The following is a 15,858-nucleotide window of genomic DNA, read 5'->3' on the forward strand; positions in this document are numbered from 1 at the left end:
ACTAACCTAAAAGCTAAAACACCACACCCAGCACAACCCTGTCCCTACCCCCAAGACGGTCCCTACACTGAAACACTACCCTGCACGCCCCCCACACTACCCTAAACCCGAAAACACCACCCTACACTACACTAACACCACAACACTATCATAAACCCTTAAACACTGCCCCCAGCACGACACTGCCTCTACCCGCATTTCTGTCCCTACTCCCAAACACTACCCTTCAAGATCCCAAACACTACCCTAAACCCAAATACACTACTCTACACTACACAAACACAATTACACTACCCTTAAACCAACAAGACTACCCCCTGCACTACCCTCCCCCTACCCTAAACCCTTAAATACTACACAGCCCCTCTTACCTCTCTCTCCTTGGTTCCTGCCTTCTCGCGTTACACGTCAATCAGAGGCAAACTAACCCGAATATGACTCGTTATTTCGCATACCAGGGCCACAAGGTAATGTGGAGCAGGAAGCACACAGCGGCAGCTAAACTAACTAACATGGTGGTGTGCAGTACTTGGTCATAAGGCAATGTTAGTCTGGACATTTTCTTTTTATTGTTATCAAAGTGCACGTGTGCAGTATGCATATCTACATAGCTGGATGCATTAAGTGCAAAATATATAATTATAATTTTTGAACTAAGTGATTTTTTGGGATCAATTTTACAGCTTAGTAAGCTGATCTATGTAATATGTATTAGAGACCCTTGCTCTTGAAAGTGAAATCTATTGAAAAGGAACGCACTTCTTTTGAGTTTTTAGTTGTATAGCTCTGATTAGGATGTCAATTTTACCATTATTTAATTTTGTTTTTGCCACGGCTCCTAGTATCTTATATGCAACTGTAAATGCCTCTACACTGTGGTGATGAAACGGAAGCGTGTCGAAGTGGAAGCGCGTCTGTTTACACACAACGATGTGGATAGTCTTTACTTCACATGCGTTACAACGCATGCGATGTAACAACTTGTGTAGTAAAGGCTACGCGTTGTAACATCGCATGCGTTGTAACGCTTGCGAAGTAAGTAATGATCCACAGTGTAACAGCCGCGTACTAACGGATGTTTACCGTTTGAAATCCCTACTATATATATATATATATTTCTTAACAGTTTTTTTGTAAAAGCGGTGTACACTTGTGAGTTATTGACTTACTGATTGAGGGGTGAAACCTTTCTGAAGCAGCAACCACAAGTCTTCTCAGGTTGAAGTCACAACTAGCTACTAAATTAACCTATGCTCAACCCTTGCGTCGCTTGGCACAGAGCAGTCAGGCTTAATACTGTAGCAATGTGTAAAGTATTTGTGCTATACTTCAAACAGTAACGCAGTGCAAACACACCGCAAAGGAGCCCACACAGAGCTAGAAATATAGTGTAATTTTTAATAAACAAAACAAAACCAAAATCACAAAAATGCAATCAGTAGCACACAAGATATGCAAATTGAAGAGTCCATAACAAGCGCAAAACCAGTCCTAGGTAGCTAGTGTTCTGAATCAGGGAGGGCCTGGCAGTTTGGGATAGACTGTTCCCATGAGGAACAGGATCAAGACTGATTTGCATATGGTTTGGTCCAAACTAGGGTGGCAAAACACAATAGATTGAGATGTGGCCCGAGTGATTCCCAGGGGCTGAGATTAATTCAAGCATGTTATGGGCTCTTCAGCTAAGTATAGCTTTGTTCTACAGTGAGCCAGGGACTCAGGTCTGGGCATACCCGGTGCACTGAAGCCATCAAATGCAAAAAGAATGTGATGAATGGAATGCTTGAATTAATCTCAGCCACTGGCAATCCAAATATGTACCAGCCCAACACACGACAAGGGTGCAACTCTCGTCCTAATAATATCCAAAGCGGACTCCACCCAGCTCGACTCGATACTCCTTTGCGACTGGTCTGACCATCATATCATTCCATTCCAAATCTCGGAAACCATTACTCGACTCCCTACACAACCCCTGAGAACCAAGATCTGGAAGAGAAACCTTAAAAACGTCAGATCTGACCTCACAGCCCTTGATAACTCAAACCCTCACAGTCCCCCGGAAGACCTGGCTGATGTTCAGGAGCTGACAAATCACTACTTTCACTCCATAAACAACCTCCTAGACAAAATTGCCCCATTGCAACTGAAGAGAACCTCCTCAAAAAATTCCAAACAATAGTACGACGGGAGGCTAAATGATGACAGACACTCTCTTAGAGTAATTGAACGACGCTGGAGAGCTACACCCTCAACTGACCTCCTTAAACTTCTCAGAACCTCCAGAAATACTTACTTTAGAAAAATCAGAACATCTAAAACCGATTTCTTCAGGTCCCAACTAGATCTAGCCAAGAATTGCCCCAAAAAACTCTTCGATCTTATCAAAGCCCAAACCAAGAGCCTACCTAAGGTCCTTAATACCAACCCTCTCGCTATTCCCACTTGTGAGGAATTTGCCTCCTTTTTCGCCTCTAAGACAGAATCCATTAAATCAGATCTACTCAAGGACCTAATATCCATCTCAGACCTAAAAGAGAGCCATCACTATCCCTAGCTGGTGCCCTAGCTAATGATCTCCCACTAATTAAACTAAAAAACAATGCATTATGGTCCTACTTCAACACTTACAGTGAAGATACCATATTAAAAACGTTAAACGCGCTGAAACCATCCAATCACTTCACTGACCCGCTCCCGGCAAACTACATAAAAGACTTCACTGCTCTCTTACTATCCCTCTCGACCAAGATCATTAATACTTCCCTTCTTCAAGGATCCATTACAGACACCTTGAAAACGGGGCAGGTCTCGCCTATCCTAAAGAAGCCCACAGCAGGTCCTGCAGACCCTAATAACTATCGCCCAATCTCTAACATCCCTATGTTAGCTAAAGTCCTGGAAAAATGTGTTCACATACAACTGAACAGTCACATTGATCGTTTCAACCTGCTGAACCAATTTCAATCTGGTTTCAGAGCAGGTCACAGGACAGATTCAGCAATGACACATGTATTAGATGACGCTCTAAAAATCCTTGACCAAAATGAAGCCTGTCTGCTAATCCTACTCGACCTGTCATCAGCATCTGACACCGTCAAACACGACAACCTGCTGAATCTCTTGAAACACAGAATGGGTTTGTCTGGAAGTGTATTTAACTGGTTCGCCTCTTTCCTCCAAAACAGATCCCAAAGATTCAAGGTCAACCAATCCCTCTCCTTCCCCTCGTCTGTCACTCTGGGAGTTCCTCAAGGCTCCTCCCTCTCTCCCACCCTATTCAACCTTTTCATGGAACCCCTCACTGATCTTCTCAGCCTCTCCTTGATTCAATTCCACATGTATGCTGACGACACCCAAATTTACATCAAAATTCACTCTCTTGAAGACATCAAATCACTGAACTCCACACTACAAAAAACCAAAATCTGGCTGGCCAAAAAACACTTGAAACTTAACTCCCTCAAAATGGAATTCCTTGTAATCGCTCCCCCTAACAAAACTCAAACTATCACAGACTGGATGAAGCACCTAACAGCTCTCAATGGACAACCGCTCATAGTCGACTCAGCAAAATCTCTAGGGGTAACGCTGGACAATAACCTCAAGATGCTGAAACACATCAGCGCCTCAACTAAGGGAGCCAACTTTCACCTAAAGAACCTGCGAAAACTAAAACCCTACCTGCCCGTCTTCGATTTCAAACAAGTAGTTCAAGCCTTAGTTATCCCCCGCTTGGAATACGGATCAGTAACCTTATGCGGACTCCCGAGGTCATTGACAGCCCCGCTAAGAGCCACGATCAACTCAGCTGCGAGACTCATCACAGGTTCTAAGAGAAACACCCACATATCCCCAGACATGAAAGCCCTCAACTGGCTACCGTTTGAAGCCAGAATTCATTTAAAAATCGCTTGTATGACACACAAGGCCCTCTACCACAACGCCCCACAATACCTAGCTCAGAAACTGGTGCTCTCAGCGGGCAGCAGAGCTTCCAGGAGTGCCAAGACTCTTCTCCTACAACCTCAACGATTTGCCAAGAAAAAAACGTATAACCGGTCCTACTCCGGATGGCTCCAAGGATATGGAACGCTCTGCCCAGTGAAACTAGAATGAACCCTTCCTCTGCTTCCTTCAAAAGAGAAGTGAAAGCCATCCTCATGGCTCAATCCACGTGAACTCTATGTTCTATTCACTGTACTATATTACTTGCTTTTCTTCGCTTATATTCGTCCTTCTGTTTATCTTTGCTGTTTTGCACTAGCCTCGCACTGCCTTCTCTTGATCTAGATGTATGTATTACTTACTTATTTCGTGGTTCACTATTTCGTAATATATACTGTATATATTTCTACTTGTCATGTAAAGCGCTCTGATACTCGCAAGAGTCTTTTTCGCGCTATATAAAACCTTCAAAATAAATAAAAATAAATATATTGCTCGGGCTACATACCAATCCATCATATTTTGCCCAACATGCCACCCTGTACATTTGTTTTACATACACTAGGATTGTCCAATAGTGCATATATACTCAAAGGCGCACCATGTTCAGTGTCCTAAAATAATATTTGAATGCATTCAGTGTTTGCTGGTGCAGAATGAGCGTGGCAGGGCTGCGGATATGGGGGGTTTGGGGGAGTTGAAACAAAAAAATACTCCCACTTGCCTCCTCTGCAGGGCCGCCGTCTCTCCTCCGGTGTCATCTCTTCCCTGGAAGCAGGAAGCACCCAGATTACCCTACACCAGTCACCTTGACAGCTGCGTTGTTATTGGTCTGAGTGCCCTGGTTCTGCGCTCAGATGGGCTGTGGGAGCCTGTTCATGTTCTCCACCCAGGCTGTGCATTACAGCCCAGTGGAGAAAAAGCTAAGTGCTTGTGACTGGGCCGGCCGAATCGTCATGCACACTTAAGTGCATGAACCACTCCTCCCCCTGCTGGCTGTGAGACAGCCAAATTCTACCGGCCCCAAAACAACCTGTTATTATCATTTTATTTTTCCTCTTTTCCACTGCTTGAAAGCTGTGGGGCGACTCTCCTCTGCCTTAGTAGAGGAGCCGCATATGAAATGAAGGGTGCTTTGTGATAACTATAGTTTAAGGGTTAAACGCTCACCTGCAATTAAAAACACCTGCGGGGCACACTGATATGTTTTTAAGTATTATTCAAGTAAAGACATCAGTGGGAGGGCAGGTATTTTCTTTACCTTTCTATATTGATTGTACGTGGTCATATGTAAAAACAAGTTATATTAGAACTTACCCTGCCTTATTTGTTTACATTGTGCTGGTGTTCTGTGATTATTTTATAAAATAACTTCACTCAAAATGCTCTGAAAAGGATTTGCATTAATTTAATGCCAAGAGTATAAGATAAAACCGTGTCTGTGTACACGTTATAAAATAACTGTAAGCTGCGTCAGAACTGACTTTGAAGCAGCGCATTGAGATTCCCTGTGAGCGCTGTCATTTTTTTGCATCTGCACCTTGGGGCAGTAGTGGTTTGGAAGTAAAACAATCTCATAAATACCAAGTGGGGCATTAATAACACCATCCTCACGTATGGGGCAGGCGGATGTGCATGCTATCTCTGTTTTACACCCAAGGGCTGCTCCAAAAGCCCTGGATGCGAGTATGCTCCCTAGAATTCCCTCCAGGCTGCCAAGGGATATAAATCTTGGTCATGTTTTTGGGACAAGTTTTTGACAGGTCTGTGAGTTTTTGCTTCGAACAAGTTGCTGACACCTATTTGAAACACAGGGTATCTGAGAGATCAGTCTCCACCTGGTTAGGGATGATTTGTACAGTTGTGTTGTTCATTTCCTATTTTAAAAGATTCCTCTGTTCTGGACACAATGTCAAATGAAAGAAGTGTAAAAAGTCTTGTTTCCTTTGCCAACCACCACCTCTCAGTGCCTCTTGCCTCCTGCGGCACCCTCGCTTTCTCACTCCCATCTTCAGATGGTGATATCGAGGGATGGTGTTTGTCAAGGCGGGAGAGAGTATATCATCTTCTGATTTCTGTAGTGCGTGGTGCATTCGCACGCTAAGCTATCCTATCACCCATACTGGGATAATAAACACCCATAATGTTGTGAGTGGAAAATCTGCATCACAAAGGCCACGGTGACCGTCCCTTCCGAATGTGTTCCCTCTGCAGTTTTTTACTTCATGGTTAATAATGTAGTCCTAGGCTACAGCACATAGTGTGCAAACCTGGCACCAAAAGTCAGCTCAAGGGCACAGAAGCATGGGAAGACGAATGTGCCAAAACCTTTCTCCAATGTTTAAACCAGGGAACTTTGAGTTGAGGCACACATGAGGCTTCGCTGTGCGCCACTGCACATAGCAGATGCGACTATTACCCAAATTAGGGCGGGTGAGTCGCCCTTCCTGGCATTCAAACTGGTGAACCGACGATTGCTGCATATTTTTCCGGCTTAATTCATCTCGCTGAGCCATCCTGCCAGACTGAGTGAACCAAGAGGAGACTTAGCTGGGGAGAGCACAGCCTGTCAGCTTAGTGCAGAGGTCTTCAAACTTTTGTAGCTTGAGCCCCCCCCAGCTGAATTTTTTTAGATGTTGGGCCCCCCCACCACCTGACAGAAATTTCTGGACTCGACCGCCACGCGCACATTCCGGGCATATTTAGCTCATGTCCCGGTTTTTGGAGAGGGTCGACTAAAAACAGGGGGTGGTGTTTTTTAGGTTTTACAAAGCAGGGATAGTTAGCAGTTGTACCTGATTAACAATCCACTGTGGGCGGACCATTTCCCACTGGGTGATAAACATTTGATATTCTTCAAATATTTTCTGTAAATCCGAGCTCCCTATTCCGGTTAATGCCTTTAAGAGGGGCGGTGGTGTGTGTTCTTCCCAAAGTTGCTGCCAAGGTCTCCTCAGATGTAAAGACCTGTTGGCATTCGATCGCCCCCCTCCTGCCTCGGTCAGGCCAACCCATGGTCTCTTTACCCATGTGCCCAGAGCTGATAATCTAAGTAACCGGGGCCCACAGCTCTGCCACTAGCCAGATCAGACCCCCTCTGCTGCTGGGTGCTAGGGTTGCATCTTTAGTAATGGTGCCCTGCGCAGGGTTGCCTTACCATCTGAACCGGTCCCTCCCAATGAGGTGAGATGGTCTTGCTGGACACAGTCCTTAAGCCCAGTGCGGTGCCTCCTGCCAGTCTTCACGCAGTGGTCTCATGTGTGTTCAGATCTGTGCATCCCAAACTGCCCACAGCCTCTCTCCACCCAGGCGTGCCACAGATTCTTCCCCATTTCAACCTCGCAGTCTCCTCTCAGGCTGGCACAGCTCTGCATTTCAGCCCCGCAGTCTCCTCTCAGGCTGGCACCGCTCCGCATTTCAGCTCCACATTCTCCTTGCGCTGGCTCAGCCTGGCCCTCTCCTTATGGCACTACCTGGCCCTGTTCTTATTTGAGTCCCTGGGTCTCCTCACGCTGGCGCTCCTCCTTATTTCAGGCAGCTGTCTCCCCAAGCTTGTTCTTCATTGCCATTCCCCTTGGATGGAATCTACATGGCATTTATGAGGGTTTCCCCAGTCTGTTGCTGATAATAACCTTGATTGTCCAACAGTACAAATTTGGGGACTTCAGTGCACTTTTAAATTCAAGCCACACTATTGTCCTCTGTTGAATTACCAACCATCTCCTCCTTTGTACTTTTGGCTTCATGCTGAGAGAAAATAATTGAGATATGTGAATTGGCGCATTCAGAAGTAGTCAGAACATGTCTGAGCAGCCTGAACACGTGGCATTTATGTACCAGGCTCTCAAAATCTTAACTTATGCTTCGCAAGTTATATTCCAGTTCCATCGCCTGTGGCTTGTTCCAGCCCCCATAAATCTTAAAGATGTGGAGTTTGGACTTAATTCCAGGCAAGTTTGAAGTGTACCTTGTACTATTTGGAACGGCCTTAGGTGTCCTTCTGAAGGATTGAGTGGCAACATTTGTTTATCTTTGGATCCCTCTTGGAGCAGATGGAGTACATGCAGATGCACAATCTCCCATAATGGGTTCTCTGCAGCCCTGGCTGGGAGAAAATGCAGCATAATATAGTGACATTTGTGATCTTTCTCCCTGTCTGTGGGTGCCTTTCTGGTCCCTTATTTCGTTTCTTTGCTGCCACTGGTGAGGCTTACCAGTCTCTCAGTAGCCAGTTTCAGTGCACATATGTAGACCCATCAAGCTACTTAAATCAAAGACTGGTCTATGGCATTGGTGTCTATTACTATCCCTGTGTTCGAGTAGCATCCCTCTGATACATTGACCTAATCTGCATGTGTTGACTCTGTATTAGTCTTGTCACCTGATTCATTAGCCACTTGTTTTTGTTAGGCGCAGGGAGATTAAGTGATTTGCCTAGAATCACAAGATGTTGAGCTTCATTGCAGAGACTCGAACTGTGGAAACTTTGTCTCCGTTCTGGGAAGAGCTAACTCTCCCAGGAGGGGGTTAATTCAGCTGCAGTGGAAGGCAGGATGTCTCCTCTGCTAAAATCGAAAGCAAACAAACAGACACACTTTCAGTTTTAGCAGAGGAGACCCCTCGCCTCCCACTGCAGCTGAAGCTGTCAGCTCGTTGAATTAACCCCCTCCTGGGAGAGATAACAGGACAAAAGAACGGGCACCTCCTGCCCCATCGATCTCCTCCCTCCCTCTTCCACATATCGGACTCTTCTTCTACGGATGCAGGGAACAAAGGTGAGATTGAAGTGGAGTGCGCGCCCCCCCCTGGGAAGGTGTCGCGCCCCCCACAGATTGAAGAACACTGGCTTAGTGTGACAGAAAGGGATTTCTGCTGTTTCCAAGCACAGGCCAATTGACTCCTGGAGTATACTCAGGACAGGATGGGCCCCTGTCTGCCTGGTTGACCCTAGGCTGCAGGACACAGGCGCTGTCACTATATTGGAGCACCTGGTCCTTTTTTATCAATGTAAATTATGTGTCATTTTGGCATGACTTTTTTCTTCTACCTTTGAATTCACCTACCATAAAGAAATGCATTGACTGCTTAACTAAGAAAACGTAGTAAACCTTTTCTTGACAATACTATCGCCGTGGAAGTCCAGGGCTACACAGATCATGTAGGATCCACTTTTTTTATTGTAATTGTCCGGCCCAGGTCCCTGGGTTATTGGGTTGCCCCATTTCTTTAGAATACTGTGTGTGATCTTTAGCAGTGATGGGAATTATTTCCTACTGGAGGACAAGCCAGTTGAATTTTCCCTTTTTAGGTCTTGCGTGGCGTTGCAGGACACAGTGCTGCTCCGCCTCCGCAAAAGATTTTGTAAGAGACGACTTTGAGAAGAGGGCTTTAAGCCCCTCCCCTCATTTCCATTGGCCGGCGGCTAAATGGTGGCCTGCCATTGGAAATGAGGGTTTTCTGTTCACGCCCTTTGTCTCCGAGCCGGACTGGCTTGCCTGCTTTGCTGCTGCCGCAAAGCAGTTTCTTATATTTATGGGGCCAAACACATGGCCCCATAAAGACAAGAGATCGATGCTTATTTTTGTATGCTGCGCATTTAGCCACGGGTGCAAGCTTACCAGCAAAGAACCCTGTGCTGTTTTACTGGAATCGGTTTGCATTTCTGGACAGTTGTCACTTTTTAGATGCTAGAAAAAAAAATCCTAATTCGATTATGAGCGCACATTAAACTGGTATTTTGCTTGCTTGATTGATCTTATCTGTGCGAACGTTGTTTTCATTATAAGCATGCTGAGTGAGAAAATAGACGCCGAATCTTACTGGTATTTTCACAGCAATTGTTTCATTACAACCTTTGCAGACATTTAGGAGGAACATAACATCTGTACAAAAACGCTGAACAGTAGTAAGCAACGGCGGGCTCACGAGCTAAAACTCATCAAACCTCCTGTTCGACAAACATGTCTCCGCTTCTGCATTTTGGTTAAAAGGATTACGGAATGGCAAATTGTTCAGGCGTGAATGCATTTCAGCTGGCTTTATTAATTTGTAATGCCAGTACTCCATCCACTGTGCTACCTCAGCAGTTCAACAGAGCTCCTGTAAGCATCTGCAAACAGACACAACAGAGCCGAGAGGTATTAAAGACACCCAGCAGAGGTACTGGAGCCACCCAGCAGAGGTACTGCAGACATCCAACAGAGGTACTGCAGACATCCAACAGATGTACTGCAGACATCCAGCAGAGATACTGCAAATGACCGCGGGAATGCTTTGGAGGAGCCCTGCAGGAGTTGCTCAACCATATTAGGGTCCACTCTTTAACAGGGAATAAGGTTTGTGGGCTGCCGCTGTCACACAACATTCACTCCCAGCACATGTGACTGCACATACAGATGGCAATCACACCTGTGCCATCCACGGCCCCGTGGGTGGAGTGAAGGACCTATCTGAAGGGGCCTGACAGAAACAGGAGCGCACTTTCAGGGTGCACAAATGAACATGCCTTTCCTGGTACGCTAATCCGTGGCTGCGACCACTGCTAGTCCCCCCTGCCCCGTGAGCTGAAGTAGTCACATTCAGTAAAGAAGGTTTCACATGGTGTTTCCTTCCAGGTCACAGAGTCCACCTTTGGACCGCATCCCATGGTGCATCGAGCACTGAGCATTCACGCACGCATGATTGTTGGGCCAATGCTCAAAATAAAAAATACCGACCTGAAGATCGGGGCGGGTGCACAGTCTCCCGAGCCATGCAGGGGGGCAATGTCCATCCATGTAGCACTGCAGCATTACCACCATAGGACTCTGAACGCATTGCAGTGCAGGCCTGATCCCTGAAGCGCAGATTGTCATCTGTCGGCAGAGCCCCGATTGCTCACCTGTCCAAGCGCTCACTTCTTTTTGTTGTTAGATTTTAAAATATGCATTTTGCACTGATCGCGGAGTATCTTAACTTAACCTTTCCCCTCCTGACAATGCAGTTGAATGGTATCAAATTGAATACACTTAGCAGGCAAGGAGGAGTGAAGCCTGGAGGCGGTGCTGGCTGGTGCAGGAGAATCCCTGGCTGTAGAATCAAGTGTCCGTCACGCGATCAGACTAAATGCTTACGCAGGACACACCAGCGCCGCCAAGTGGTCACTTGGGCCGTGCAGCAGTAGCCCGCAGATAGGTTTCCAGGAGTATTTCACTAAAGCCCTTCTGCTGTGCTCTCTAGCCAGCTCTGCGCTATATAAACACTCCCTGTAAAATATCTAGAACCAGGCGGTTTCAATTCTCAGTTCACCGCCTGTCTCCTAGTGACCTCGAACCCTGGCCCTCTGTCGCACAGCCGGCTGTACGGTGCCTCCTCGTCCTGCACCCCTAGATGCTCTCAGTTTATTATCATGTGACCAGAGCTTTAAGTGGGCCTGGTCTCACTGGTGCTGAGCACCAGCAGTGTTTTTGAGGGGGGGACCGAAGCGGATCTCTATCGGGCTCTGTTTTGTTTCCTGGCACTTTTTTCCGGACTGCAGTGACAGCAGGCTGCTGAGCCAGGGTGCAAAACAGCCTGAAGACACACGTTTCGAGACAGCATGTGCCAGTGCTCACACTGCTCACTTCTCACTAGTGGAGAAGTTACGGCATGACATGCCACTGCTGACACGCCACTGCTGACATGCCACTGCTGACACGCCGCTGCCGACACGCCACTGCTGACACGCCGCTGCTGACACGCCGCTGCTAACACGCTGCTGCTAACATGCCGCTGCTGACAACACTGCTGACACAACATTGCTGACACGCCGCTGCTGACACGCTGCTGCTGACACGCTGCTGCTGACACACCGCTGCTGACACACCGCTGCTGACACACCGCTGCTGACAAGCCGCTGCTGACACGCCACTGCTTTTACACCACTGCTCACACACTGCTGCTGACACACCGCTGCTGACACACCGCTGCTGACACACCATTGCTGACACACCACTGCTGACACAACACTGCTGTCACATCACTGCTGACACATCACTGCTGACACGCTACTGCTGACACGCCGCTGCTGACACTACTGCTGACACACCGCTGCTGACACACCACTGCTGACACATCGCTGCTGACACGCCACTGCTGACACACCACTGCTGACACACCACTGCTGACTCACCACTGCTGCTGACACACCACTGCTAACACACCACAGCTGTGCGCCCCAGTGATGAAGGCAAAATTCAATGCAGCCAAATTTGGAAGAGGTGGGAATGCACAGCACAGACCCACGTCATCTGAAGGAGTCATGGCAAGGAGGAGGGTTCAAAAAGCTGCCAGCACTGCTACGATAGGAGGAACATTAGACAGGTGCATGAAAGACAAGGGCGAAATCCATTTGATCCCAAAGCGGAGTCGAGCGGGCGGGGGATAAGAAGGTGGGTGCAAGTAAAAGAAGTGGAGTAGGAGGAATCAAGAGCTCTGATGTAAAGAAACAACTAGCTCCATAGAGCCAGATGGACAACAAGGGGTGCTACCGGGTGGACGAGGCTTTACAGAGCAGATTAAGGCTGATCAGCCCTAACTAAGGAGGGTCGCAGGTGCAGGTAGAGGGATGTTTGGCAAGGATTGTAGGGGGAGAGGACATGGGAGAGTTACATGAATAGAACAAGCATTGCAAATGCAATAGGTCTCGCCTTTCATTCATTTAAAGCCATTTGCTTTGCTATACAATACCATTAGCAAAGCAAATGGCTTTAACTAAATCAAAAGCGAGACCTATTGCATTTTCAATGCTTGTTACTACCAAGGCACTTGTCAAAGCTTACATTTTCTGAAAAATGTTTGGGAAGTTTCAAATCAACTGACTTAGCAAACTGATACTCCTTTACACTGCTCATAAGATCATAAGTAGAATGGCATTTTCTATCCGAAATAGAACATTAATTGATCAGCATTCTGTTTGTGGTTGACTTTTAAGTTATACAATTTCGTATTGATTGTCTTTGTTAGATAAAAACAATGGTGCGTATTAATAAAACATTTTTTTAAACATGTTTCCACATGCAGTGTTCAATGGCATGCAAGAAAGGGCAAACGTGGCGCAAGATAAGGTGTGTGGATGATAACAGAAAACCTGTGAAAGAAAATTACTGTGATTTGTCGACAAGGCCTCCTTCTACAAAAAAGTGCAGGCATGCGCGCTGCAGGTTTGTGGTGGTTACCAAGGATTCGTCACAGGTACACAGCACCTACTTTTTAAATTAAAATGTTATAACTGTCTTTTAGTTAAACACAACACTTTCTGCTGTTGTATAGCAATACCACTTCTTTTCATCTTGAGCTAAATCGCACTAATCTCAAAGTTCTTTATGTAAAATATGTTACTGTTGTCTACACAGCAGTCCTTTTTATGGACCTTAGAAGCAAGGATTATGGCTACCATATGTAAAATGGCATTACCATTTCACCTTTCTCAGGCAATGGGGTTGTACATGTTACTTATATTTGTAGCATATAATCTCCATGCTAGTGGATTACATGACCGCCTCCTAGAATTATTTTGACCTACAAACATCACTGCTTTGACGTATGAAATTCTTGGTCAACCCACCATGAATTTACCCTGTGTTTGCAAGGTATACACCGATCTATGCATTAGGTGAATCAACTCATGGATCTATCAAACCGCTGCATGCTTTCAATACTATTATCTAACACTACTACCACAGTAAATCAATTATGCTAGAAATTTACTTGCAGAAAATGTACCACCTAAGATGCAGGGGAGAACATCTAAGGAGTTTAATTGGCAATAACTATGGGCCAGATGTAGGTCGGCAAATACCGGTCGGTAGCGGCCGATTTCGGCCGTTACCGACCGGTATTTGCAAATGGAGATGTAGGGGCCTTAAAATTTACAGAATCGGTATATTTACCGAATCGGTAAATTTACCGATTAAGTAAAATACCGATTCTGTAAATTTACCAAATCGGTAAATCAATATGTAGGTGGCACTGAAAACAGTGCCACAGGCCCTTACGATACATTATTTACCATGTAATACTATTGCATGGTAAATAACGAATACCATCTGTGCATGTACACCTGTGCCTTGTTATCATTCTGACTGCCTTCCTAAATCTCAGCGGGGATATTTTTTAAGATATATACTGTATTCTCTATCCTCTTAAACAGTTGTTTTTCATGTACGTTATCTGATTTTATTATTACGTTTTCTTTTCTATCTTTGATATTATTTCTCATTTTCCAAAGAACTTATCTGATAAGTCTTTTTTTGTGTCATAGCATTGTGATTGACTTTCACAAGCTATTAAACTCTGACACTAATTGCCATATTGAAATAACAATTGTATTAATTTTGAATTCATTCATACGCCATCCTCTTGTACCTCTTTGGCATGTGGTTCTCGCCAGAACTGTTTCCAAGGAAAAATAATTATGTCAAATGTCCGAAATCACTAGAGGTAACTGCTGTTCCTTTTTGTATAATTCTTTTAGATATGACTCTAAGTTCACAAGCACTGTGATCGTTTTCTAATGAAGTCGATGGAGTGCTTTAGATAAGGCATTTTAGCTTAACTTGCGCTATACAACACCAAAGGCATACAATTAATTAATAAAATATGCATATTCATTGTAATTTAGAAATACTCTTTAATGATGTTCCTCTATACTTTAGGGGTATATTGGGAGTTTCTCCTGTTAAGTGTAATCCAGAAGTCAGTGAGAGCGTTGGTATCCCTAAAGAATTCTATCCAGCGTAATATGTTCTCCCTTTTTAAAATTTGTATTAGACCATAGGATATTCCACCTCTGCTGTGTGCTGGCTGAGTCCATCAATCATGCCTTAGCAAACATTTGTTCTGTTAAAACGATGTGCCTTTTAAATCCCAGTGAAGCCATTGCAACCGTGGGTCTGCTCTGGAACTGTAGGGTCAAATAAGTCACACTGGTGGTTGTCAAGTGTTGAGAATCAATCAACACATTATGCTCTGCCTACATGAAGTATTAGCAATCCACTCCAAGACATCACAACCTCTATCTAGCCTTTTCTTTTTTCAAGAGATGATGGCATTCTGACTTTGTCTCTCTTATTCTGGTCATTTCATGATTTGTTTGCATCCTGACTTTTCGCTGTACCCTAAGCCCTTAATTTTTATCACAATTATCTATTAATATTTTCCAGAAACAAAAGGCAACCTGACTTACTTTGTAGTACACTATTATCATTGTCAAAGAGTTCAACGGCGGACTCCTAACTCTGCACCTCAGGCTAGTTCAAATAAATCTTGTTCCTGCGCAAAATTCCCCAGCGCCAGCCGTTGCTTGACGCCTCTGTGCTCCAGATCCAAAATTGATTACTACAAATGGGGTTGTGCCAGGCAATGAAGTCCAATAGACTGTAGGTAGTATTAAAAAAGTTCTTTATTTATAATTTCATATAGAATTTCTATGGTAAGCAAAGCTCAGCCAACGCGTTTCATTCCTTCTGGAGGAACGTCATCAGGGCTTAGAAGTTTTTCCCTCCCTGAGGGAGTTTGACCGAACGGACGCGGTCGCATCATGCAGGCTTTACTATGCCTGTAAGTACTCCGAGGGCTCCCAGCACAATACACTGGAGAAAATTTCCTGCACTACAAGTCCGTTATTGAAAATTTACCGAAAAACTTCTAATCCCTGTTGAAGTTCCCCTGGAGGAAATGAAACACATCGGCTGAGCTTTGCTTACCATAGAAATTCCGTATGAAATTATAAATAAAGTGATTAGTAATAGAGCAGCTGAGAACGAACCCCACATGTGCTGCATAGATGCATTGGTGAATGACCTTTTTAGTCCTATTAGCCAGTGTCTTAGCTAGGATATTCATATCGGAGCTAATAAGAGAAATGAGCCTGTAGTTAGCACATTTTATATG

The 15,858-nt window shown here is 45.1% G+C and overlaps 1 protein-coding gene across 1 annotated transcript in view; it reads left to right on the top strand.

The window, feature by feature from the left end:
• Window positions 1-15,858, top strand: part of ADAMTS20 (ADAM metallopeptidase with thrombospondin type 1 motif 20) — a 1,463,844-nt gene that overhangs the window by 1,314,263 nt on the left and 133,723 nt on the right. Inside the window, exon 31 of the mRNA XM_078648053.1 lies at window positions 12,988-13,158. Within this exon, the coding sequence (XP_078504179.1) occupies window positions 12,988-13,158 (171 nt within the window). The remainder of the gene's footprint in view (window positions 1-12,987; window positions 13,159-15,858) is intronic.

Source organism: Lissotriton helveticus, chromosome 1_1 (genome assembly GCF_964261635.1).
Source record: "Lissotriton helveticus chromosome 1_1, aLisHel1.1, whole genome shotgun sequence".
NCBI lineage: Eukaryota > Metazoa > Chordata > Amphibia > Caudata > Salamandridae > Lissotriton > Lissotriton helveticus.